At 44.6% G+C, this 25,484-nt stretch overlaps 1 protein-coding gene across 1 annotated transcript; it reads right to left on the bottom strand.

Annotated features, from left to right (window-relative positions):
* Positions 1-9,872: 9,872 nt before the first annotated feature.
* Positions 9,873-24,833, bottom strand: EDEM1 (ER degradation enhancing alpha-mannosidase like protein 1). Its single transcript, XM_030043285.2, has 12 exons — positions 24,362-24,833; positions 24,200-24,272; positions 21,134-21,237; positions 20,198-20,369; positions 18,823-19,006; positions 18,140-18,314; positions 17,441-17,561; positions 16,799-16,969; positions 16,130-16,203; positions 15,018-15,114; positions 14,061-14,246; positions 9,873-13,170 (listed from the first exon to the last, which is right to left on the bottom strand). Exons 1-12 carry the CDS (start codon positions 24,742-24,744, stop codon positions 13,081-13,083), a joined length of 1,830 nt encoding a protein of 609 aa, XP_029899145.1. The 5' UTR covers positions 24,745-24,833; the 3' UTR covers positions 9,873-13,080.
* Positions 24,834-25,484: the final 651 nt, after the last annotated feature.

The following is a 25,484-nucleotide window of genomic DNA, read 5'->3' as shown; positions in this document are numbered from 1 at the left end:
ATATAATGTCATTCAGTGCAACTGAAACAAATTCCTAGTGATCATGTCTTATGTACTTTTTTCAAGGTTTGAGTGAAATATAACGGGTCACACTGACATTTTCTTGACATTCCCTTGGTTGTGGCATGCCCACTAATACCGAGACTAGCAGACCTCCTCTGAAACCAGCATTTCCCCATCAGCACCAGGGGCGTAAAAGCAACAGAAGTGCTTCTGTGCGTAAAGAGGCATAAGCTTATCCCCTAAAGCCTCTTCACTTACCTCCCAAGAAAATAAAGCACTCCTGCTTTTAAGCTGTAGTTGATATTTAGAATGCAAATGATAAAAAGGCCCAAGAATCGAAAGTAAGTGTGCAGTAATTGATGCAATTCAGGAAGAAAAAGCAGCTGCAGAGCTGGGAATTAAACCTCCTTCCAGGGACCAAGAGCTACCAAAGCGGCTGGAGGAGCAGGAGGTCACACAGATTCTTGGAGCGACCTGGGTTTCTGCAGGGATGCCTGATTCTTCCTTTCTGCTCAATGACTGTAGCTGGAAGTATAAAATAACATTTTATTTTTGACCAAGACAAGTATTGGTAAGAAGACCTCATGGCACAGACCTCAAAGAAGTCCTTAATCTAATAGTAAGGTCTAGAATAGCGTTTGAAGATCATAACCTCTAAATTAAAAAGGCAAGTATACACAACCTCCAGTATTGATTAAAACCCCACAGCTTTATCACCAGGTAATTGCTTCATGATCTGGTTTTCAGCAGCACGAGCCTCAAACTTCCTGAATAGGAAATTTTAATTTCAGGCTACCGCTAATTTATTGTGCCTGTTATTGCTACAGTACAAAAGCTAACTCAATATCTCTACAAGCGTGACATTTTCCTTCTGGGCTTCAGCTCAGTTCATTCCCCCATCTCCAAGTGACAAACCCCACATTTTCCTGTCCCTGCATTTACGCTGCTTTGCACTCTCGCTCCTCAAGAGTAGAAACAGCATAGAAAAATTCCTTGGGTGTGATCCCGTCAGAAATTCTTTACATTTAAAGCCACCTGTGCAGTGAAGGCACCAACACTTCATTCTCCCAAGCAGTGATGATGGGCAGCGACTACCCAGTCTGGAGTGAGTGGTATTGAAGAAGATGAACTGGTGTAAGGACCTTTCCATCAGCACAGCCACTGGGCAAACTACAGTTTTTGGAAGCCTTAAATGTGCATTTGTTACTTAAATGTCATCTTATCCATTTCTTAATGAATCTGGGTTTCTTAACCAAAATTTTCATTCTGTGACGATGATGATGATCTGAAAGCTGTAGCATTTCAGCATTACTATGACATTTTTTATACTATGGAGCAGCTTACCCAGCAATAACATCTTTGGTTTTGAAGTTCTGTGATAACTGGCGACACAATTACAGTAATTTATACAACGTTGAGGGGTTTAATTGTTATTTTACCATCATTTACCTTTATTTTAAAACTAAGAAGGCTATCCCCGGAGATAATTACTCAGAATGAAATGTCAAGCTGCCTAGTGACTTTATTATTATTTTTTTATTCCCCACAATATTTTCCCTTTCCACAGCCAAGCCCAGGACCCAGTGAAGTCAATGGCAAAAACACCCCCTGACAGCACAGGGGGCTGCAGTTTGTAAGACTTTATGCACAGCGTCCTCAAGATTATTTTCCTCAGACCACCATATGACAAACTATAGCACTAAAGGAAAATAAATCGTTTCTTTACTGCTCAGAAAAGCGATCTCCGTCTCGAAAGAGCAGTGATAAATTATGCCGCAGCCCCCTCTCAAAGCATTCCTACCTGAGCTCCAAGGTTTGAAACATCTGTCTGCGCCTGCCCCGTTGCTGGTGCGTGCCAGCCCTGCGGTCGCTCGCTGCTGACCACCGGCAGAAGCCACGGCGCGAGGAGGGATCCTGCGCCTGCGCGTGATGATCGATGTCATTTTTCCACTCCGCATCACCATCAGAACCGGTTTTTACTTCGCCAGGGGCTGGAACACTGCTTACATCGCCTAGTTTTCTCTCCTTTTTATTGTTTGCATTTATCTTTTTCTTTTTTTTTTTCATGTTGCATCCACTTAGATCTTTTCAGTTATCTTTTAAACAGATATTAGAGTCTCCTTTCCTCAAAACTAATTCAGCCACAAGCTGTTGCTCCAGAAGTCAGCCAAACCACTGGCTCAGCCTAAGGGGTCTCCTGCGGCACTTACCTGCCCCGTCACCTCTGTCCCCAGGGAAAACAAGCTCCTGTTGCAGCGGTCGGTCCGTGGGCCGGCTCTGGTGGCACCGGGCGCCCTCCCCGTGTGCTGGGCTGCGCGAGCTCGTCTCCAAAATCCTCCACACTTTGGAGCTACGACCATGAATGCTTCGACACGAGAGGGTGAAATACATAGAAAGACATCCTCTGGATTCTTTCCATTTTAAAGCCTCAGAACTGCTCCTGCAATGAGTCCCCTCAACTTTTATCGCAGCAAACCCCAGTGAAACCCCTGGCCCCAGGCAGGAGGAAGAAAAGGCTAAGGCAACGCACCAGAAAACAAAGCAGAGACTTGTTTTATCGCATCCCTTCCGTAACACAGGAGGCAGCACCACTCCATCCAGCACTAACCTGTTTAAAAGCTGTTGGGACCAAAATAATTACGCACCAGAAAATATAGGGGCAGGGAGGGGATGGACACATTCAGACTGTGCTAATTCTTCAAAACTATGTCTTTTTTGTGCATCCTTTGGAATGGAGGCAGGTGGTGTCCCCACCGGAGCCTCCAGACACTCCAAGCCAGGCTGCCCAGGGACGGGATCAGCTCTCCATCTACAGAGAAGATTTTTTTTTTTTTTTCCCCTATGAAAACTGTCATACAGTGTATCAGACTGGATTTTTTTAATAGTAATACAAAATGCCTGGAACAAATTGATTTTGCTGCTCCTGTATTTATTATGCAGGAAGAGTTGTCCCTAATTAGATAATATTAGATTTCTTGGCTCACACAAAGCAGTTCAGAAATAAGACTCTCATTATTGATGGGACAAACCATACAAAGACACCGAGCAGGGTTTAATAATGCAGAAAAATATTAAAGGGAGAAAGGTTTTAATTCTTAATAAGTAGATCCATGGGTTTCATTAACCAGCGTTCAAGATTTTTTTTTTTAGGGTCGCTTTTATTACCTAATTAATTAAAGCCTGACCAATAAGATAGATTAATCTGATGGAATCGCATCTTGTATTAATAGCAATACTAATTAATCACGAAACTGAAACACTCCTCACTCGCTGAAGAGAAACCTTTTCGGTGTTAAGCTGGAGAGAACAGTGAAAAAGAAAGGGAAAGGATGGGCTGAGCACGTTTTTCTTCCCCAGAACGTGGTTTGGGGGAAGCTGGTAGGTGAAGGCAAAGCTGCAGCTCTGCCCGTGAGCGGGACGTGTGACACGGACTGCGACACGCCTGTGACATCACCCCCCTGCCATTGCACACAGGGCTAGACAGCGGATGAAAACGCCAGCCCAGCTGACAAAAGGCAAACTTCAGTGTTTTACTGCTTTAGAGTCTCCAGGGCTTTTGTTATCAGCAAGGAAACACGAACCCGCGGGCAGGCAAACCGGCAGGTAATAAGGGCGCGATGGTTCCCGCGGAGCACGTCCCATCTCGTCCAGTTCACCTTTGCATCCCGACGGATCAGCCCTACAAAAGCCATTTGCTTGTTTTGCTAACAAGCAGGTAACCAAAAATATAAATACTCATTCAGTTCGGGATCATCAGGATCACATTACAGCACAGGTCACCCATGAAATTACTACTGTATGTTTTTAGGGCTAATGCATGCTAACGGACAAGATCTATTTGTTTTTCTTTACCATCGTACTAATTACTAAATCGCTTCCCTGGTTCAAAAAGTTCTGGTGCTCATTTGTCTTGTGTCAGTAGCAAAACAAATTCAGGTGCAGTAATCCTCCAAACCTAATAATTGTGTGTCAACAGAAGTGAAAGGCTACATTTTTCACATTATGAATAATACATTTTTAATAGCGTTTTCATTTCTGAAGTTTTATATGTATCATCTTAAACCCCTTCCCACAGTCCCATCCTTGCTTTGCCCCTGTCTCGGTGCAAATGCATTCCCAGGATGAAGGCAGCCACGGATAAACCAAGACCGTACTGAAACACAGGGGACCCTACATTTTTTTTGAATCACTGTGATCTCCATTCATGCGTGAACTGCCTGAACTTCAATGAATCTCAAAATTAACATCAGACCTCCTTTCTTTCTCCTTATCACACATTTTCAGCCAGCACCAGATGCTGAGATTTCAGGATGTTTTAAGGGGAGCCACCTCAGGAGCTGAGGAGCCATTAACCTTATCAAAGCATCCCCCATTAGGAGCTGCTTTATAGCAGCTGCAGAGCCGTAACACCCATTATGCCGGACATTAAAGCAGATTTTGAAGGATTCGGGTGGCTGCAGTCCTGCTGTGGTGCCTGGGGCTGCCCCAGTGCCCGAGGAGGACATCAGGTTCAGACCCGATCCCTGCGGTACAGCCAGCACCGCTTGCTGCAGCCCCCGCGGTCACCACGAAGACCGCAGGCTGGGACATCTCTGGGGTCTCCTGGGCCAGCCCCCTGCTCAAGCCGGGTGCCCAGGACCATGCCCACACAACTTCTGAGCATCCCCACGAATGGAGACTGCACAGCCTCTCCGGGCAACCTGCGCCGGTGCTCAAAGAGGAGGAGGAAGGTGCGAAGCACCCGTGCAAAGAACCGACTTAACTCATAGCACCGATTTCCACCAGGAAGCACAGCCCCGCAGAACCTCCTGGCTGGACAAACCGGATTTTCAAATCTTCGTTTGCAATGTCCTCTCAGGAGCAGGAAGGAAGGAAAAGGGCCTGTGCGCTCACCTGCATTTCCTAATGAACAGGAATTTTTCACATCAATGGGCTGAGCACAGTCTGCCGGTGTTTGAGCCAAGTGCCCCGTGTCTGGCTCCCACCGACTGCTACGGGTGATCACGGGTACGAAGGGTCGCACCAAACAGGTATTATTCAAAGCTTCTTCTAGTTGAAGACTGGGACGCTGCTGCTGTTTGAGCTTCACACGGGTTTGGCAGCTGCTGAGATCTGAGGAGGGTTTTTGGGAAGGCTGCCCTTCCAGCTCCCCCCCGGACAAAGATGATGAAGCTGAAAGCCAAGCTGTAACAGAAGCAGCAGAGAGAACCTTCCACCTACTCCAAGGCACAATTGCGTCTGTGCCATAATTTAACTGTTTTCAGGAATTTCACCCATTTTAAATGAAAAGCATCAATTCCAGTATCCTTAAGGAGTTTTTCTCCGGGCTTTTGGCAGGTGGGTGCCCACCGGCTTTGGCTGGTGGCTGCAGCAGCAGCAAGCAGCGATCAGCACGTGGCTCCCACACATCCCAAGAAATGTCCGGAGCTTCCCCGGCTGAGCCGCGGGGGACAGGACGGGGGCACTGCCTCGCGCCCCCGCTCCGCAGGTGGCAATCCCAAAGCCTCTCATTTCTAGCACACCCCAGCCCACCAGCCAGCATCTCCATCGCTCGCAATCTCGGAGAGCAGCCGCCCAACCTCAGTGACCTGGCGAGCATAAAACTGCCATCCAAGTGTCACCGGCTATTATTGCAGCTTTGCATAATATCACGCAACCTGCTCTGCCCCGGCGGGCAGCAAAGGACCTCAGCCCGTCAGTCTCCAATCATTGTGCAATCGGGTGCAAAATGCACTGCCTGGGGCTTACATAGTGGGAAAAAGAGAGGGGGGCGGAAAAAAGGGGAAAAAAAAAAAAAGGGGGGGGGGCTAGAAAAAGCCCCAACCCCAACTCTGTTGGATCTGATTTTTCTTTCACTGAATTATGGATTAATTATTCTTACTACACTGCAAAGTACCATACTGCTTAATGACAGCACATTAAGATGGCAAAAAGCCTGTTGATGTGCATAAAATGCAGATCTGGGCTCTGCTGTGGTGTATCAGTGCTGCGCTCAGCTGTGGGTATGGAAGCAAAAGGAAAGGAGCAGTAATCATTTGCAAAAAAAAAAAATTTAAAAAAAATCTGTAGCTACCGCATAATTTGTTTTTTCATTAAGCAGCATCCGAGAGCAAGGGGATATTTGTTCTATTAAAAATGCTTATTTAAAAACTCCTTTTAGAGTTAATTTTTCTTCCTGAAGGCTGCTTTAAAAATCAATCTCCTCTATGAGAGGAGGAAAAAGCAATGTTTTCTCAAAACAGAGTTTTGTATTTCATCTGAAGTTAACAAAATGCAGCTCCTTGACAAAACCATGTAACGCCAGACTGCTGGCACTACCATTGCATGATGAAGATAATTGATTCATGGTACTTTTCAAGAGCTATTAATGTTAAGAATTACTTATTCCACCAAATGAACATTATAAAAAATTAATAGTATGCAGATTGCCATTATTGCAAAAGCCTCTGGGCCTTACAGGGCAAGTAATTTCAATTATTCAAAAATATTAATAAAGTCCTTTTTTCTTTCTTTTTTTCTTTTTTTTTTTTCAATTTTTCTAATCTTTTTTTTCACGTTTTTAGAGCACCTGCCTCAAGTGTGCAAATGCCGCTGCATTTTGTGATCTGCCTCTAAAAATGTGCAACGAAGTCCTCCAAGGAGAGGCTGGCCGAGGGAGCGGTCAGTACGATCTCTGCTCTCCCCAGGGGCAGGGGGTCACTGGGGTGCTCCCAGCCACACTAATTCCTCCTCGTAGAAACTGGAATTTGGTGCCGAGCCACAGGACACTCAGGAAGCTTCTTTACACGTATTTTTAATTTGAAACAGTGGGTGAAATTATTTGAATTTAAGTATCCACTTGACAAATGCTTGCGCTGAGGTTGCAGCACGGGCAGACACCTCAGACCGGTTTTACGCTGCCAGACCAGGCTGAGCTGCACGGAGCTGCCTCTCCGGGTGGGGAGAGAGATGGACAGGGAGCAGGAAAGGTCTAAACCTCCTCCTCCAGCTCCTTCCCCAACCCAGTATATCCACACCTGATCAAGAAGCACGGACCGTGGCTGGTCCCAGCTCTCCCAGTTCACCCAGCCACCGCAGCAGCTTCTACCCTGGGTCCGTCGCCCAGCGCCATCGGTTGTGTTCCTGCCTGTGACTCGTGCAGCTCGCAGGAGGTCGGAGCATCTTCACCAGTTACGGGCTGGGATATACAGGTACCTTTTTCACCCTTATTAGCACTACCTAAATAGAAAATGACTGTACAGAACTTCATAGAGTTACTATTTTAAGAATCAAACCTGCGGTCTCCTCCTGGAAAAAAAGAGCAACCAACTCTCATCACTGGAACGCTGAAGTTGTGCTAATGAGGCTAGAGCAGCTCTCCCAAGCTGTCATCTTCTATAGCCATGCAAAATTTAAGGCAACAGAAACTGCATTACCTTCAGGGAAAAAAGATGCTTTTCAATATAACTTTTCCAATCAAGTGGTCTTCTCATCCATATTAGTTAAGTGGGGGACAAATAAGGCAGAAGTAGTACAAAGAGGCTTTCAGTGAATACTTGCTGATCTCTTTTAAGTGAATAAACGATACGAGTGGCGATCAGCAGAACAAAATTTCTCTCTAAAAGAAGTTTCAAGCAAGGACAAAAGGTAAACATCTGTAGGAACCAGAAGAGATGATTTTTCCGCACCCGCGGGGTGAAGCAGAGCGAGGGAGCCGTGCAGCTGGGACGGGCTGCTGGCAGCTCAACACATTTTCACCTTTCACGCTCATCTTTCCTTAACACTTTGTGGCTCCCCCCAAAGGAAAAGCCGTGCTCCACAAAGCTATAAAACTGTATTTTCCAACACTCCACCTTCAAGGTATTATTGTTGTCTTGCTGCTATACAACAGACAGAAATCTTCAAACAGCGGCACAAGAGTGGTCTCTGGTGGAAGCAGATCAGATCTACAGCATTGCCACCAAATGCATGGGAACCCAAGCCAAAAAGACCTTTGTCAACAGCTAGCAGCAGTCACTTCTTTTAGCCATAATACTAGGTTAGCCTAATGCATTACACCCTAAAAAAAAAAAAAAGAGTTCTCACACACACTTTTGGACTTTAGATCTTACTGTACTCAAATCCGCCAGAAAACAGAGAATGGGAACAATGGCTTTTCTGAGGTATTTTCTTAAATGTGGACTTAAGAGAAACTACAGCCAAACACTCTGTCCCACTTCCAACAGCAGATAAGGAAAGAAGACAAGATAAGGAAAGACAGCAAATAGTTGCTCAGGGCAGCGACACCACTAGTAAATGTGCAACTACAGTGAAAACATTAGAGCTCGGGTTCTTTCCTCAAAATCAGGATTTCAGCTCACTTATGCTTACTTCAGAATTGACATTTTGAAGTCTGAACCCAGCAAAAGTAGCATTAGATGGGCAAAAATCTCATCACCCAAAAATTCAGAGGAACTTCAAAAACATGCAAAAATCCAATCACTAAAGTTCCATAGTTGTTTCTTTGTAACTTGGGAGTTTGATCAAGAGACAACAGAAAGTGCCCCGTCTGCTTCAACGGCCTTTGAATCAGGACTACAAAACAGAAGACAATAGAAGAGATAATGTCAATCAAAGAGATAACAAATCCAGGAGAAAAAAAAAAAAAAAAAGAAAAAAAATTACCAAAGTGACAGTCAAATAGCTTGTTTCCACATTCCTCTGTTTTAAACACAGCATGAGCTATTTCCCAGGGTGCAGTTATCCATAGACTGGAAAGAGCCCAGGAAGGTTCTCGGTGCAGAATTCCCACCTGCACTAGGTTCTTCACAGACCGACTTGGAGAAAGTGGTATTAGGAAACACCAGCAGGTAGGTCAGTACTTACTCAGACTCAGCTACCTGCTCACGAGGCCAACAGCTTGATGTTGCCACACTTCATTTCTTCATTCCACATCAAAACACTGCTTTCAGCGCAGGCTGCCCCTCCAATCATTATGCAGGGAAAATGAACGGTGGACAGGGGCAGAAGAAAGAGGCTTTTTATTTCGGGAGGTGGGGTGTTTTTTTATTTTCCTGCAGTGAGGAGCCATCCCTTGTTCTAGCTAGCGGAAAAGCCAGCATGCATAAGAACGCATCTCATGTCTAGTAGCCAAGGCAGACGACGCTGGCAAGAAAGCCCTCACCAGAGAGTAATCCCTTCCCCAAACCATTAGCTTATTATGTGTGTTATTGCAAGGATATGGTTGAGAAGTCTCATTTCCCCCAGGGAAAATAAAAGCTATTTCTTGCACACCTCAATTATGTGTTCCCAAGCTAACCAGGTGTAAGGCAAAGACAGAGCCAAGTTACCCCTGGAGACAAAGAACTGTCAAGTTCTGGTTGAAGCAGTCTTTTCCTTCCTCCCCAAAATACCCAGCAGTACACCTAACCTCTAAGTAAGTGGAGTAACATGGTATTTGCTGTAATAGACAGCAATGCTCTTAGCAGCGACAGTTCCTGACTAAGGCTGGCTCATAAAAAAAAGTGAATTCCCAGCCTAACCTCTTTGTGGCACACAGTCAGAGACTTAACATTCTTCACACACAAGACTGCCATCGACACCTACAACAGAACTAGAGAACTGATTGGGGACTTCTGTTACTTTACTGAAGTCAGAGCTCTTCAGACTGGCCAAGTCACAGAGAACTTGAATGAGAGCCACAAACCTGCTTGAACACAGACTTCAGGTACGTTTTCCTTTACTCACCCCTACTCCCAGTTCTACTCAACTGCTGAAGTTTTCCTCTCTGGTGAACGGCAAAGATCAGGTATACACAGTCAAATTAATCTTTTCCCTGCATTTGGGAGATCACCTGCAAGCTTCATGATGGCCTTACAGTAACTATGCTGTAAGAAAAACACACATAGAAGTGGTGAAACACACTATTTTTTAATGCAGATTTGTAAAATTTAAGCTCAGTTTTGAAAAGTTAGGACATTTCATGAAAAAGCATTTGGTCCTCTTAAAAATTTCCCATCCCCGATTAAATACTTCATGGAAAAACAACAATTAAGCATACATTGCATTTTTAATTAGGAAAAGTTGATATTGCACATTATACCAAGAAATACAAAGGTCTGTTTCAGCAAGTTATTCCAGCAGTGTTATCAATTTCATTTTGATATCATTGACTTATACAAAAGTTTTAATTTTAGTGCATAACAGGTGCCCTGTCATTACAGAGTAAAAATGTATCAAAGCATTCTTAAAACAAAGAGGAAGAAAAGTTGGCTCCTTAAAGAATACAAAGCCTCTTACCACATGGTCAGCACCAGTCTCCTTGCAGACAAAAGCTGTTCCTACAGAAAGATGACTGTCAGATCACCTTGGCAACACAAATTTCAACGCAGTTTCTAACGAAAGGCTGACCATACACTATTTGGCACTGTAACTAACAGTCCAAGTCACTAAGGGCTGAAAGGCTGCAACACCTGCCCGTACTGTTCCCATTCTACAGCTACCTCTCACTCTATTTCTGGCAATATACAAGAGGGAAAAGCACAGCGGCAGAACAGCTGTGCAGCTTCATTATAGTCGTGTAATTCTCCGAGGAAAACTCTGAAACAGATTTCTGTGCACAACACGCGGCTGGAACCCTTACCAGGGTTCAGGGCCTTCAGAAGGCACAAAACACTGAAAGGCAATTGCAAGGTATGTAACGCCCACTGAGAGCTAAACTGCAAGTCAGGGAAAAACTACCAGAAGCAGCCACTGACACACCTAGGGCAATGTCTGTCCTGGCATCTGCTACGCCACGATTTTAAATGGCCGCTTGTGGAATGCTGCATTTGGCTTCCACACTACTAAGCACTTCTCATTTCAGAGCTACCATTAGAAGATCTGGCCCAGTAGCAGCATTTCAGAAAGCCCAGATGTCTTTGCTTTCTGCCTCCCTCGGTCAGCGGGAAGCACTCCCTTTACGCATCCTCCTGCCCTTCTTTACATGTTTACAAACTGAAGCATACCTGCATGCCCAAACGTTTCCTGGCTAGGAAGCTATACCTTGAACCTCTCCCAATACCTCTTTGGATCGTAACACCTTGAATTTATGTTTTGATTTAAAATAGGCAATTAAGACATTCCAGTAATAGGTTTGCAAAGCCAATTCTATAGGAGTTGGAACTGCCAGCTGCCTCAAACATCAAGGCAACCAATTCTATTGCAATGTTTTGGGAAACCTTAACATATTTCCCTCTCTCCCCTCCAACCCTCCCCCCTGTTAAAACACACACAATAAGACTAAGATGACAGGATTTTTTTTTTTTTTTTTGCCTGAATGCAAGATCCAACTATCATGGAATACAAGATTCTACAACGAAGTCCCTGAGATGCATCTGTATACTAAAAGATTCAAACAATAACCTCTTCAGCACTAACTTCATATTTATTAGAAAAGTTTTGAGTTGCAACATATGGTTTATGAAAACCGATGCTGTCACAAGAAGGTAAAAATACAGCAGATCAAGTTTGCCCTTACATTTAAGCCTTAATTTAAAAATAATTAACCCAACAGTAACATTCAACTACTTCAACTGTAGTCAAAAGTAAGAAGCATGTAAGCAATGGAGAGCCACTGAAAAAAACCCCAACCACCCTGTTACATTTAGAATAAGTTGTTTTGGCCTCAGTTTGTTTTCATCCCTCAACAGCCCTGCCTGAATTTAACTGCTTTCTTCCTGAAAGCTCATAGACAGTTGTTCCTCAAACATATCTGAACTGCCTTTCAGGATGGTGGGATGAAGCAACAGCAGGTTCTCACCATTCCTCACTGTAACCAGAAGGCACAGCTTACAGGTACAGTATAGCACTACAGTCAGCATCGATAGCTGCTGCAGCCATAACCCTGTTACGGTGGCATGTACCAAACTGTCCTGTGGCTGAGGAAAGCCAGCATACTGCAGGCTCAGAACTCTTATTAACGCCATCCCCAGGGTGATGCAGAGGCAGCTCCTTTATTAACTGCACTGACAGAGAGAATAAATCCAGCCTAGAAATGCTCTTTGGGATGGGCACAGAAGTTGATATTCTTCCAGTATCTTAAAAACAGAGAAGTCATCTCACATGCAAGTTACTCTTTTAAGTTACTTTGGGATCCACTGTATTTTGTAACCAGCTAATCAGAAATACTTTATCCATCTTCCCAAGCAAGCTCAGTTTTTCCTGCTAGTGAAGAAAACTTAAGGCACCAACATATTAATGCTGTCAGGAATGTGAACAGTTTGTTCTTCATGTACTGTTACACCAGTTCTTAGCAGCATCTCTCCTGAAAAGGCACTAGAAACATGACAAACAATGAAACTTTTGGAACTTCTGCTCAGCTAAGCTAAAGTTAGCTGCTTTGACAGCCAAGTGGCTTTGCAATTTCCCCCTCCCTCCCCCCCATTCCCTTACAAAAAAAGGCACCCAATTTGTTTTATTACTGGTTTCTGCAGCCACAGGCTCTTACGACCGTGCAGTTCTATACAACTGCATATATGAGGGATATCACGACTATACTGATAGCTTTTTATATGATCAGGAGTTATCTTTTCAAGATACTATTCTAGATAGAGCGGTTTTGTTTCAGCAAAACCCATTACCAGTGGGTTCCTACCTGAGTAGTACTTAAGGTTGTGTATTGCTAGTCAGAATAATTCAATGATTAAACTCGGTGTGAGAAATTGCACTTTCCCATTCCTTCTCCAATCCCAAGATCATTTCAAATTAAATACTAGACCCTTTTCTAAAGGGACATTTGTAATACAGCTACAAAGAGGTAGCTAAGTGGCACACGCCGATTTTTTTTTTTTTTTTTTTTTTTTTAAGTATATTCAGCCTTCATTCGCAACAACATTTTTCATAGGAAGTCCTAAAACAAGAAATCTCTATTCAGGTGGCACATGGAGTTACCACAGTTCAGAAGACAGAACTCCTAAGAGCACCTGATCTCCCTTCGTGTCCATAATTGAAAACTAACAAGCATGGGGGATACCCAAGTGACTCAGCATATGCAGGCGTGTAGCTGAAGAGGAGGGGAATGTCTACAGCCAAATTCCATGCTCCTCCTGACATACAATAAAAGTTACTCTGAAGAACCATTCAGATCAAGCCCACCATTCGATCAATCTGTCTCATGTAGTTACTCTTCAATGGCAGTAAGTATCTCCTCTCATCAGGAACTCTGTTACACTGTTAACAAAATGAGAATATTTTTAAGAACTCAAATACGAAAACAGGTAATCCCATACCCTCTGTAATCTAGCAGGCATTTCAGCATCAGTAACAATAGATTTCCTCCCAGTACAGAAAATCGTACCCAACAGCACTTTTGGTCCCACCTCTCCCTCACTCTTTGCAAACTTACAGCACAAACCACATAAATGAACAGCAAGTGTTTCCTTAGTGCAGGCTGCAAGCTTCCAAATACACGCCAAACTGCTGCAGCTTGTTATTCAACTGAGACTTCCTTCACTATGACAACTGTGAATGTCTTTTAAGATAATGCTCTTTTTCTGCAGGATTGGGGGGGAGGAGGAAAGGAACCATGCTAGAACCTACTAGCAGAGATTTTTTAAAAAATTGTTCTGTATTAAAAACATATTTTGGTTGGTGATAGGCACTGGATCCATAGCTCTGTACTCAGTTGATGCCTAGCTAAAAAAGGTCACCTTTACATGCCTCAAAACCATTCTGAGGAAAAAAAGCTTTGTTTAAATGACCTTCTGCTTTTCTCTTTCCCCATCACAGCAACACTGGAAAATTTTAAGGGCAAAGAAAATGGGAAGGCAAAAATAATTGGAAATAAATTAACAAAGAACAAACTAATTGCTGCAAAATACTTAAAAGAGGACACAGGTTTCACCTTCAACATAATCGCTCTCACATTATCCTAATCCATTCATTCTACTACTGAAAGTGTTTTTCACAAGGGAGCTTCTCAGATATTTGACATTTGTAAAGGAAACACTGCAGAGCAATAAAGTAACACTTCCAAATGGCTCTTTTTCTACTGACTAACCCAGTTCAACATACAGCCCTTCGCCAGCAACGCAACCAGGAACAGTCTGTGTATTCCTTACATTAGAGCTGAAGTTGACTGCCTTTAATTCATTAGGTTTAATTTTTTCTGCGCTGTCCTCTTCTCCAGGGAGGATGTCTTGCCACAGTGAGTTACGAAACCGTTCATCCACAGACACGATATGCCCCTCAGTAGTAAACATATACTTATTTCCAGATTTATGCACTGGATTCTCTTCATCAAACAACTAAACAAGAGATGGGAGAGACAGCTAAAGTATGTGTGCAACATTCTTCATGTCCCATCAACAGTAAGTTAAAAAGCACGCACTCATGCATTTGAAGGATCACACAAAAAGCATTACCTTTTAGTGCTAAATGGGTTACTACTGTTAGAGCAAATGGAAATAAATAGTTTTAATGCAAGGGACTTATTTTAACAGTTAAAAAGCGAAGAGCAAAAGAAAAACTTCTGACACAACTTAAACTGCCCTTACTTTTCTAAGCTGCACTATGCAGGCATTGCTAGGCTGGCATCCACTGTTTCCATTCAGTCACAGATTTATTTGTTTTTGCTACACTAAAGGAGATTCAGAACAGTAGCTCAAGCAGTGTCGGCTCAAATGCTTTCTCCTGTGACTGCCAAGGCCTGATGGGGAGAAATCAGAGGCTGCTGCGAGGCAGGCAAAATGGCTACAAGCAGCAATTTAGCTCAGAGCTGAGCAGTAGGTTCCTTCAGTTTTGCTCCCTCTCCTTTCTAGCTTCTCCCCATAAGAGTTGCCAGCTCTCCAGCACTGGTTCAGGACACCACGCTCAGGCAGCTGCTCAAACCCCCAAGACTGGGGTGGGATCAAAGAAAGAAGAAGAGCGCACTGTCTGATACACTCCAATACCTAAACCCCTCTCTTCCCCAGAGCACAGCAGAGTTTCTAATTAACAACGTCCTGCCCCCTCGCTGTGCCATGTTTATGCACAGTGCATGCAAGAGAGTATCTTTGAAGTGAAGAACATATACGTACCAGGTACAAATATTTACATGTTTCACTGAGAAAAAAGCTCTCCATTCGATCTTCCTTTGTCTTCTCTACAACGTGGTGCAACGTGGCATAACCACACCTGCAAGATTTAAGATTAATTTGGGTTTAGTTCCCATGCTTTCTGAACTTGAAGCGCTCCCTAGATATTCCTTAACTTCATCCCTAGCGACAATTGGAATGGTCTGAAGTTAAAATGAAACAAGCCTCTTTTACAAGTAAGCACTGGTTATTGGCGTCTGGTATTCTGATGAGATTGTAATCATTGGTTCATCTATTCCATCATGCAGATTTATTAAATGTCTCTCAAAGAAGCAAGATACTCTCGAGGGACCCTGCACAAAACAGGTAATTACCCCATACTGAGCACATGAAAAACCCAGGTCTGGAAGCTTGGTCTCATGCAAAGGTTTCTTCCCGAGCTACCTACTCTTCCCTCCCACCACCACTTAACAAATGACAAAGCTGCAAGCTGTCACACAGCACACTTGTAATTCTTTCAGTCAACCCCCTATACAGCATCTGATTCTCACTTAACTGCAGAATGGCACTGTTTTATACTGTCCTATGGTTAGTATAGACTTGTCTAGAAAATCAGTAAATACCAATAGTTGAATAAAAATTCAATATCTTCCCTCTGAGTCTTGCAAGAAGTTCAGATACTCAGTATTACAGTCAGGATTCACTGTTACTGTCCTGAGATGAAAGCCAATACGCAACAGCGTCTATCTTAGAGGCCATCCTTCCAGTTTAGTTAAACACCACAGGCCCATGAGGTTAGAAATACTCTTGCAAGAGCCACAGGAAAAAAAAAAAAAAACTACTGATTTTACCAGTTGTTAGCAACTGATCATCAACAAGGCATTTTGAAAGGTAGTTATAAAATTCTGAAGGCATAAAGTTGTCACTGGACCATAATTTCATTTTCAGATGAGAAAGAAAGAATTGCTCAATATATAAATCCTCACTTGTGGCTTTCATGGAGGGTTGGGTTTTCTGGTTTACCTACATTTGGCAGATTGGATTCTGTACAATATTTATATAATAAAATATATGCATATAGCAGTGAGAGAAGACAAAGAACATGGAAGACTGACTTTGCTTTTGTGTATTTTTCCAAACTCTGCAGAATATCCATTCCCACATGAAGGTAAAATGGGTTCTTTGTGGCCTAAATAAGGAAGACAGACAAGAGTTAGAGTCAGCAACTTCAAAATCTTGTAAAAATAACACTTAAAAGAAAGGCCTACTAGTGTCAGATTCTGGTGCATTACAGTAAACCTATCTTTATAGGAACATGACTTAGATTACTCTGTGCAAGCTTCTCACATTTGCTTTAGTGCAAATCCTAATAAAACTTGTAGTAAATTCAAACTCCTTGATAGCTTTCTTGCAGCCAGAAAGCTATTTTAGGTTACTGTATCTTCTGCCAGCTGGAGACTGTGCCTAGACAATATAGCAAGGAAAGCTATTACATTTACTTCAACGATTTCTATTAAGAAGTCACAAGTCTCTACCTCGTAAAAATCTGCCAGCTATTTTTTCAAAAGGTTGTTTAGTCTCATTTTTGTCTGTCTTATTTTTAAGCAAACAACATAGCAACTACATTGCATAACAATCTAGTGCCTAGACAGAGACCTACGTATAAGAACAGGCAGATCCAGAAGCACCAAATTTTAGCAGGCATGGGGTAGAAAAAGGGACTGTCTGAACGAAACCATTTTTGCCAAAACAAAAACAGCTGCAAGCTGAGAAAAGTCAGGTACCTGATAAAGAAGATATGTGGACTCCACTAATTCTGGCCTCAGTGGATAAAAGGGAACATCCGGTGCTTGCAATTGCCAGTTGTATCTTTCTGGGAGAGCTCCATATCGTTTCCATATGGCATAATAAAAAGCATGGAGACAAATAGCATCTTCCACATCTCCTATCAATACCTAGGCACAACAACAGCCGTAAACATGCACGCTTAATACTGCAAGCCAGCAAATTGCTTTCCGCTCTGTATAAGAACATGCCATATAATAAAACACTCCCCTCATAAGGGGAGACTGAAAAAAAAAAAAAACAACTCACAAAAAACAAAGCTAATGTATTAACTCCTTCACACTAAAAGCTTCAGTGGAGCTCAGCCTCACAGCGTGGTATACAAATGCTGAGGTCAAATGAGAAATGTTAAGAAGTACCTCAAATCTAATAGAGAAGAGGCCAGGCCTTCCAATACTGTTATGCTGAGGCAGAAGCTGAACCTCCCTAAGACTCTCTTATCAGAGCAGCCAGATGTAAACCTGCAGGTTGAAGCTCATCTCAGAAGAGATGCTTAGACTTATACACGGCCTAGGATTAGAATGAGCCTTTCTGACGCTCCTCTACTGTGTCGTTCGCTCTTTAACAGAATGAAAGTTTACCTGTAGTCCAGGAAAAAAGGCTTGCAGAGAGTCAATCCACGTGTTCATCAGCTGTCCTGTGAACATGTTTACATTAACGTACAAAGGAGGGTCACCTTCACCTTCATTGCAAGCTTCTCGACTGCCAAGTAACAATAAGCATGTGTAAACATTCACTATTTTAGAAGAACACAATGCATGTTTCATTTTACAGCACTGCCACCAGCAAAGAGAATGAGCCACAGATTTGTTGTGCTAGGCTCAAAGCCATTTTGAAACGAATCAAAACGCCAGTCATGCTCTCAGAAAAATTAATTGATAGAGGTATGCACATCATATCCTTAAGTTATGTCAGCAGAATCTCTACCAAAAAGTCATGCTAGGTAAGATCAGGCCTTAAGAAGTACTAAACCAGCCAATTCAATACATTTCCTCTGTAGTTCTACAGCCTCCTCTCAGCCTAACATTTACTAACTCGGACAGTAACCTGTTTAGCTTCTTTGCACCAATAGTGCTATTCAGATCAGTTGACTAAGGAGTGAAGGGAACGTTAAAATTTATTTCCATGGTAACTACCATGGAAATAAGATTTTGCTTTTTAAAGAAAAAAAGAGAACACAAATTTTCTAGAGCGTGACACAAAACACTATACTATCTCTCATATCTTGCTTGAGTACTCATTACTTACAGAATTGATACTCATATGAGTAAATAACATACCCTCTTCTTAAGTGGTTCTGAATGTTCCGATAAGCATCATTGAACATCTCCAAATCTTCCTTTTCTCCAAAGAGGATGTAAGACTTCAGAAGGTATTCATAGAATGAATCTGACCCTGCTCCCAAGCCGCTTTGCTTTCCAACCCAATGGCCAGTTTGAATATTCACAACATTTCCTTTCAGAACAGGCAAAAAGTTTAGTCCAAAGTTGCCAAGTACATCAGAGAAAAACAATCAAGAACCAGAATTTGGAAATATTACATCTTCAGAAAGTCTTATGGTGGAATGATCAAAGATTACTATCAAAATAAAGTGTTACAGGGCATTCATCCAAGGAACTAGCACACACATGCAGTTATTTTAAGTACCTTTTAGTCATCTGCCAATCTAAATTATATTAATGGGTTTCATTTCCCAGCTTCATGAAAAATTTGTCTTTGGAAACCTGTGCCCTAAGAAGTCATTCAGATGCTCCATGTTTCTTACAAAATTACAAAGTGCCATTTGTCAACACAAACCATGAGTACACAAGGAGAGCATGACTTAACAGCTACAGAAGAAGCAGATCGACAAAGTTTACGTTATGTGAAAGAAACCTGTAGCATGATGGCATTCTGCTACAGGAGACTGAGGTAGGTTAAAACATGGAGCCACTCAGTATAGCATCACCTCTGACGAGATTACCTAGCAGTCCGGTGTTATTGCTCCTGAGACTCCAGAGTGCTTTGACAGCTCTCCTGGCCACCCATTCAAATGTGGAATCACCAAGCAGCCTGCTAAGGATACCAAACTCCACCAGCAAGGAACCGGCTCCCGCAGTACAAGTTTCATTATTGCTGTCTGGAGGTACCCCCTTCTTCAGATTGACCTGTGAAGCAGGTAGAGAGAGTGCTAACGGAAAGAAGGCACGCTGCACCTCATACAGCTGTGCTCTCACATCTGCAGTCTTACATTTATTACAAAGCCTTTTTAATTAGTTTTTGCAATATGTAGCATGCAACATGTATATAGTTAGAAAGCCAGCGTATCACTGCTTGGTCAAAAAGCTTTTCTGAAGAATTCCTGAAATTCATCTTCCAACTTCCTAACATCGTGCTCAAGGTGGACAACCCTAATTTTGCTACTTTTATACTTGCTAATCCTTCCAAATTTCAGTCCACTTGTTCATCACTTCTACTACACATTCAGGTTCTTCCAAGGGCGATGCAAGTACTGCTTCCCCTCATTTAGTGCTGTTGAAAACAAGAGTTTCCTCAGTGAATGCTCCTCAACTGCCCCATGGAACAAAATGCTGAAGGGAAGTTACACCACCTGCCACTGGATTCCCAGACTCTGAACAGAAGTGAAAGTTCATGTTTCTAGAGCCTGACAGGTCTGGAGGAAAAGCAGTGCTGCTGTCCCCAGAAATTAAAAGTAGTCAGGCAAGTGCTAATTAGTTTTACAGTTTAGAGTTGTTCCACCAGAACTGACATCCTTCTCCTTGCGAACTGCATCCGCTTAAAACGAGAGGATGCAATATTCAAGAATACCGCAGTATTCTCGAGTTCTCAGCTGAGCAGTATTCAAGAAAATTACAAAATCGAAGTGCAGTATGACAAATATTTTAGATGAGGTTTATTTTAGCACAATTATCTTAGTACCAAGTCACCAATAAAGTCACCTTCCCAGGCTATTTGCCTTTACAGTATTTCTTGTTAACCTTCTTAATGACAGCATTGTTTGCTGCTGCGTGATATGTAGGAAGAAAGCGCAGAGCGGGACACGTTCCAGCCAAACAGCACAGAAACAAATGACTACTGACCCGTACGGAACAATATAGACAGAGTGAAAAAACAGCCTAAAAAAAACATTTACTAGGCTTAAGGAGTAACTTACGTATTGTCCATGTCACCATAACTTAGCACAGTTTCCCCCCCACGCCATTTTAATGTAACTTAGAGCAGGTTCAATACCCCAACTGCACATATAAAGGCACACAGAGGGCACAGAATTTGAGTTGTAGGACAGGTGAATTACTACTTATAGATTATTTCCCCACTGCATTGGTGTGCTCACTTACCCGAGGATATGGAATTCCAGTTTTGGTGTTCTCAAAGGCTGGAAGTAGTCTCACTGCTAGGTCCCGAGCCATATGCAACAGTTCATTGTCGTAATCCTTAATGGTCATATCACCAAAAGGCTGTTTGGTATCTGTAATTATTATGTGGGCAGAAAGCAGGCTTCCCAAAACCCTACGGGAAAAGGAAAAGATCTTCAGTTTTTAAATCTGATCTGAACCTAGTTCTTCAGCTAAACCCTTACCAGTATCGTGTTTAACAGAAGTATTACTTTGTGTACCTTACAGGCGCTACAGAAAGAGATCTGCTTTTTTCCCCACCAGTAGTGAAAACATCTAGGAAGTCATGTTGCTTGCTAACCACAGTAATCCCAAGATCCAGTTCTGCGAAATTTACCTAACCCAGCAGCTTCTTGCAACATGCCAAGTCTATTTATGAGTGAAGTTAAGTAGCAAGTGAATATAAACACTATTTAAGACGTTCAGAAAACGAAGCCGTTTAAAATCAGGCAGTATTTTAAACTCATCTCCAAGACAGACGGGCCTGTTTTTCATCTAAAACGAAAAGTGAAAGCAAGAAGGTCCATGGAAGAAATCCAAAACAGGGGAAACCTGTCAGCAGGGCTGTTTGCTGTGCACAGATCTGAGTCTCCGCTGCAAGAGCAACAACAAAAAAGTAGCAGTCTGCAAGCCAAAGACAGCTGAGACTACCATTGTATCACTGCTTCAAGTCACATGTCACTCATTAAAATTGTTTTAATTATGAAAGGATGGAATATTTTCATAAAAGGTTAAAAAACAACTTACTCGAGCAAAAATTATGGAATAAAGCCTACCAAAGACATCCTTATCAATGATTTTACTTTGGTGCTCCCATATATGCACACCAAGTCTTTAACCTTGTTACTGTTTTAAAGACAGAAACTTAGAGTGACGTACCTGATTGTTGCCTCAAAAACTTGGACCGTTGAGTCTTTATCAAATGAAACGGTGTCAATCACCAACTTCACTGCTTTCTGGAATTCTGAGGAGTTTCCCATTACCTTTTACATAAAAACAAATCTATTTTGTCTAATTGTTGCTTCAGAAGAGGGTTGGGGAAGAGAACAGCAAGTTCACATTTTAGACCAACAGCCATCTTAACTAGATACAGAATGCAGTACTTCAAGCTCCTGCTAAAAAGACTTTCCAGGGAGTTACCCATCCTAGTGACATGTAAAAGTTCATTTTTAAAAAAATATGTTAAAACAGGGAAATCCACAAAGATATATTTTTGACTGTTTTACTAATCTATGCACTCACTTGCTCTTCCACCCCCAACGTCAGCCTTGTGGGTGATCTCTTAGAGCAGGAGTCTAAAAACTCTTAAGATCTAGCACACTGAGTGTTTTAACTGCTTAAACTATCAGTTTAAGAGTTAAGTTTAGCTTAAAAGGTAACACAACATGCAGAACAATGAAGTCTGATTTGACATTTATTTGACCAGAGGAGTCCAACCCTCCGGGCTTTTGACTCAACACTGCATGCCATGCCCAGGAGTTCCCTCATGCCAGTTTTCTATAGGTATACCTTAGCAATTGATTTCCACTATATCCAGAGACAGACGTAAATTCAGCCCCAGCTTCAAGGAAGCAGGAATGTGGAAGGAAAACACAGGTTCCCGCTTGCTTAAGTTCATGATAAGGCTGGGTGTACAGGGAACTTACTTACCTCTTGAACCGTCAAAGCACCATGTGCCAGCTAGCCTGCCCTTTGCATTACCCAGACTTAGCAGGGAAAGCATTCACACGCTTGATCTGAGCAGATGAAGAGCAAAATAGGCTTTCTCTGTACACAAGCTTCCAAAACACAGGAGACTCTAGGAACCACAAGTTTTATGTTTGAGAAAAGAAAGTTACGTACTGCCCCAAAAGGTATGGATAGGACACTGAACCACTGGCAAACAAGGACAGGAAGGTAACTGTTTAAGCCAACACACCATCAGCCACGTAGCATGGATCCGTAACTGTTGTTTCAGTTAAAACCAAGGTTTCCCTCACTTCCTGCTTTCAGTTCTGTTCATAACTGCCATGTTCAGTTAAACAGCTGAGACCTCCTCACCACAGAGCTGCAATTCCGTTGTAGCAATAGGAAGTATTTTATAACCCGAAGCGCACATACAGTCCTTGCACACACCACCTTCTGCACAAGAGGAGAGAAACGCACCACAGATCCGGTGCATCAATGAGCCCCAACACTCCAGAAGGCTAAGAATCTGCCCTGGCTGCAAAAATGAGACTAATGAAGCCTAAGGGGGTCTCTAAATATGCATAAGGAGTGCAGGGAAGGGGCTCTTCTCCATGACACCATACTACCAGTACTAACATCAAACGGAGTTGCTTCTCACATTATCTTCAAATTTTATCAGAAATGCATACGATGGTCTATTTTAGCAGGCGAGAAGCAGCTTTACAGCTTTTTTCCCCTCCCTCCTTTCACCACTCTTTATGCAGATTTATGCGTCAGTCAGGCCCTCTCTGCCAAACAAAACAATCAGAGATCTTACAGTCATCCTGAATGAGATAAACTCTCCTCCTGACATACCTCTCAGCAACCCATGCGTGTCCTGTGACCCTTCCTGTGTGATGGCAGTATCCCTGAAGAGATCTCACCTGAGCCTTGGGGAAGATCTCCAAAATTTCCTCTGTGTCTCCTGGAAATCTCTGCTGGTATGTCTCGAAGTACACTTGTCCTTCCTTGCATGTGTAACACTGCTAGCTCGTGATCCAGCTGTTAGCTAGCATACACCCAGCACCACCTTCTCCTCCGAAGTGAAAGGTTTCATAACGTCTCACTTACAAACTATTAGACCTTCATATTGCTGAAGTTCATTACAATTTTAACTGGTTCCTCACAATGTCATCTCACCTACTCTTCATATTGGGAATTCATCTCTATCAGCAGCTCTGCATGAAACATCAGCACTTTTTGCATTAACAACGTTAACACACAAAGACTAAACAGCACTAGATTCATGGCCGGTCCTTGAAAAACACTGTGGAGTGACTCCCTCCAGTTTGAAACTTTCTGTCACCGTCTTCCTTCAACCTCTCACCAGGTTTCTCTACCAAGTACCCCTCTTCTTCAGCTCCACTAGCTTTTTTTTTTTTTTTTTTTTTTCCCAATATGGAGTCAGTTCAAGATACCAGATCTTCTGTGTTTGCAAGCTCAACCTCAGGGCAAGGGACAAGATCAGTGTTGTTCAGTACCAGGGCAGATGAACCTAGCAAGGCCCATCTTCAAGAGAACATTGAATAAATTAACGCTGCACTACATCCTCGTTTTCCCCTTTAGCTCTTTCCTTCAAAGTCCGTTCCAGCGCGCTGCCCACTGTCAAGGTGACAGCTCATGACCACGCTCCCTCCTCAATCCGACCATCCCACAGCTGAGTCCTGCAGTTTCACAGCCCTTCTAAGCCCAGCTCTGTGCCCGAGAGCGAGCTTTGACTGCCGGTTTCCCACAGCGGGGTTGGGAATAAACCACCCGGCGAACTGCAACAGGCGCCCGTTTCACTGCTAACAGCCGGACCAAGGGAAGAGAGCAAGCGAGGCTCACGCACGTTCAAGGGCGTTTGGGGCTCCTCGTCTCTCAAAGCCTCTCCTCAGCTGACTTCAGCCTTCCAGGCAGTAACGTCCCTATCCTGCTAAGACACCTCCTTCGGAGTTTGACCAGCAAAAGACTTACTCTTCGGCAGCGCATCCCGGCTGCGTTAACGTACCTTTAAACTCACGAGTGAAATTTAGTTCGCTCGCCCCAGCTGCCCACCCGAACCTCCCCCCCTCCCTTACACCGAAGCAGCGGCTCCCGTCGAGCAAAGCTCGGCCGTGACGGCTGCAGAGACCGAGACCGCAGCCTTCCTCACAGGGACGGCAAACTCTGACGTCTAGCTAAGACGTGGCGAACACCTCACGGCCCGGGCCGGCCCCGGGCCTCCCCCCCGCCCCGCTCCCCGCTCCCCGGGCTCACCGCCAGCGTGTCCAGCGCGTCGATCAGCGTCAGCGAGTAGTTTCCCAGGACGTCGTTGATGTTGAGGTTGGAGCTGGGAAGAGAAAAGCCCGGCCTCAGGCCCCGCCGGCCCCTTCCCACACACACGCCCGCCCGCCCGCCCCGCGCCCCGCGGCGACTCACGGGTCGTGGCGGTCGGGGCCTCGCCCGCGGCAGTGGAGGGGGTCGAGCTCGTCCCTGGGGAAGGCGTGCCGCATGTAGCTGTCGTAGCCGAAGACGAACATACCGCGGGCGGCGTCGCGCAACCGGGCCCGCAGCTGCGGCGGGAAGGCTCCGCTGTAACGCCGCTCGTACTCGTCGCCCGCCGCCGCCCCGCCGCCGCCGCCGCCGTCACCGCCCCGTCGCAGCAGCGAGCCCCAGTGCGAGGCGCCGGGCGGCGGCGGGAAGGGGAAGGGGAAGCGGCGGCGCAGGCAAAGGCCGGGCGCCAGCGCGGGCAGCAGCGCCAGCAGCGCCTGCAGCCCCAGCCTCAGCAGCAGCAGCCCCAGCACCAGCGACCGCCATTGCATGGTCGCCGGCGCGCATAGTTTGAAGGGGCCGCCCGCTTCCCGCGGCAGCCCCCCCGCCCGCCGCGCTCCGCCGCGCTCCTCCGCGACGCGTCGCCTTTAAAACGGCGGAAGGGAAAGACGGACGGCGGCGGGGCCCGCCCCGCTCCGCTCCTATTGGTCGAGGCGAGGCGGAGGCGAAGAGGGGCTTCGGGTATAGGGCGCGCACGCCGTCACTCAAGGGCCGAGGCCCGGCGAGGCGGCGGAGGGGTCAGGCCTGGGCCCGGTCGCTAGGCCGGGCCTGGCACCCCAGGGCTGAGCGGAGAGCCGGAGCAGCGGTGCCTGGCTCTCAGGGATAAGGTGAAGGATGAGAAACAAGAGGGGTTTTTTTTAAAAAAAAATTTTAAAAAAAATCAGCTATTCCGGTAAAATTTGTAATCCGTGGCTCCTGCTGCTAGCAGGGCCCAGGCCCGCTTACCCCCCAGGCGGCATGAGGCGGCCCTCGCTGCGACCCGCGGCCCCGAGGAGCAATCGTCCATCCGTGCCGAAGGGACGGCGAGCCTTCCTCCTCGCCTGAGGAGAGAGCGAGCGAGGGACAGTGCGGTGGAAGCCAGGTCCTGCTCTTGGGCCAAGGAAAGCAGGGGAAGAGCGACACGGGGGCTGCCCTTCACCCAGCGGCAGAACCGACCCGCGCCAACAGCCAGGTGGAAAAGGGAGCAAGGGGTGCGACCGCAGCAGCGCCCAGCGCATCCCAAACCAGCCCT

The sequence above is a fragment of the Aquila chrysaetos genome, chromosome 20, assembly GCF_900496995.4.
Source record: "Aquila chrysaetos chrysaetos chromosome 20, bAquChr1.4, whole genome shotgun sequence".
Taxonomy (NCBI): Eukaryota; Metazoa; Chordata; class Aves; order Accipitriformes; family Accipitridae; genus Aquila; species Aquila chrysaetos.
The sequence above is the reverse complement of the archived record's forward strand: the minus strand, read 5'-3'. Positions and strand labels throughout refer to the sequence as shown.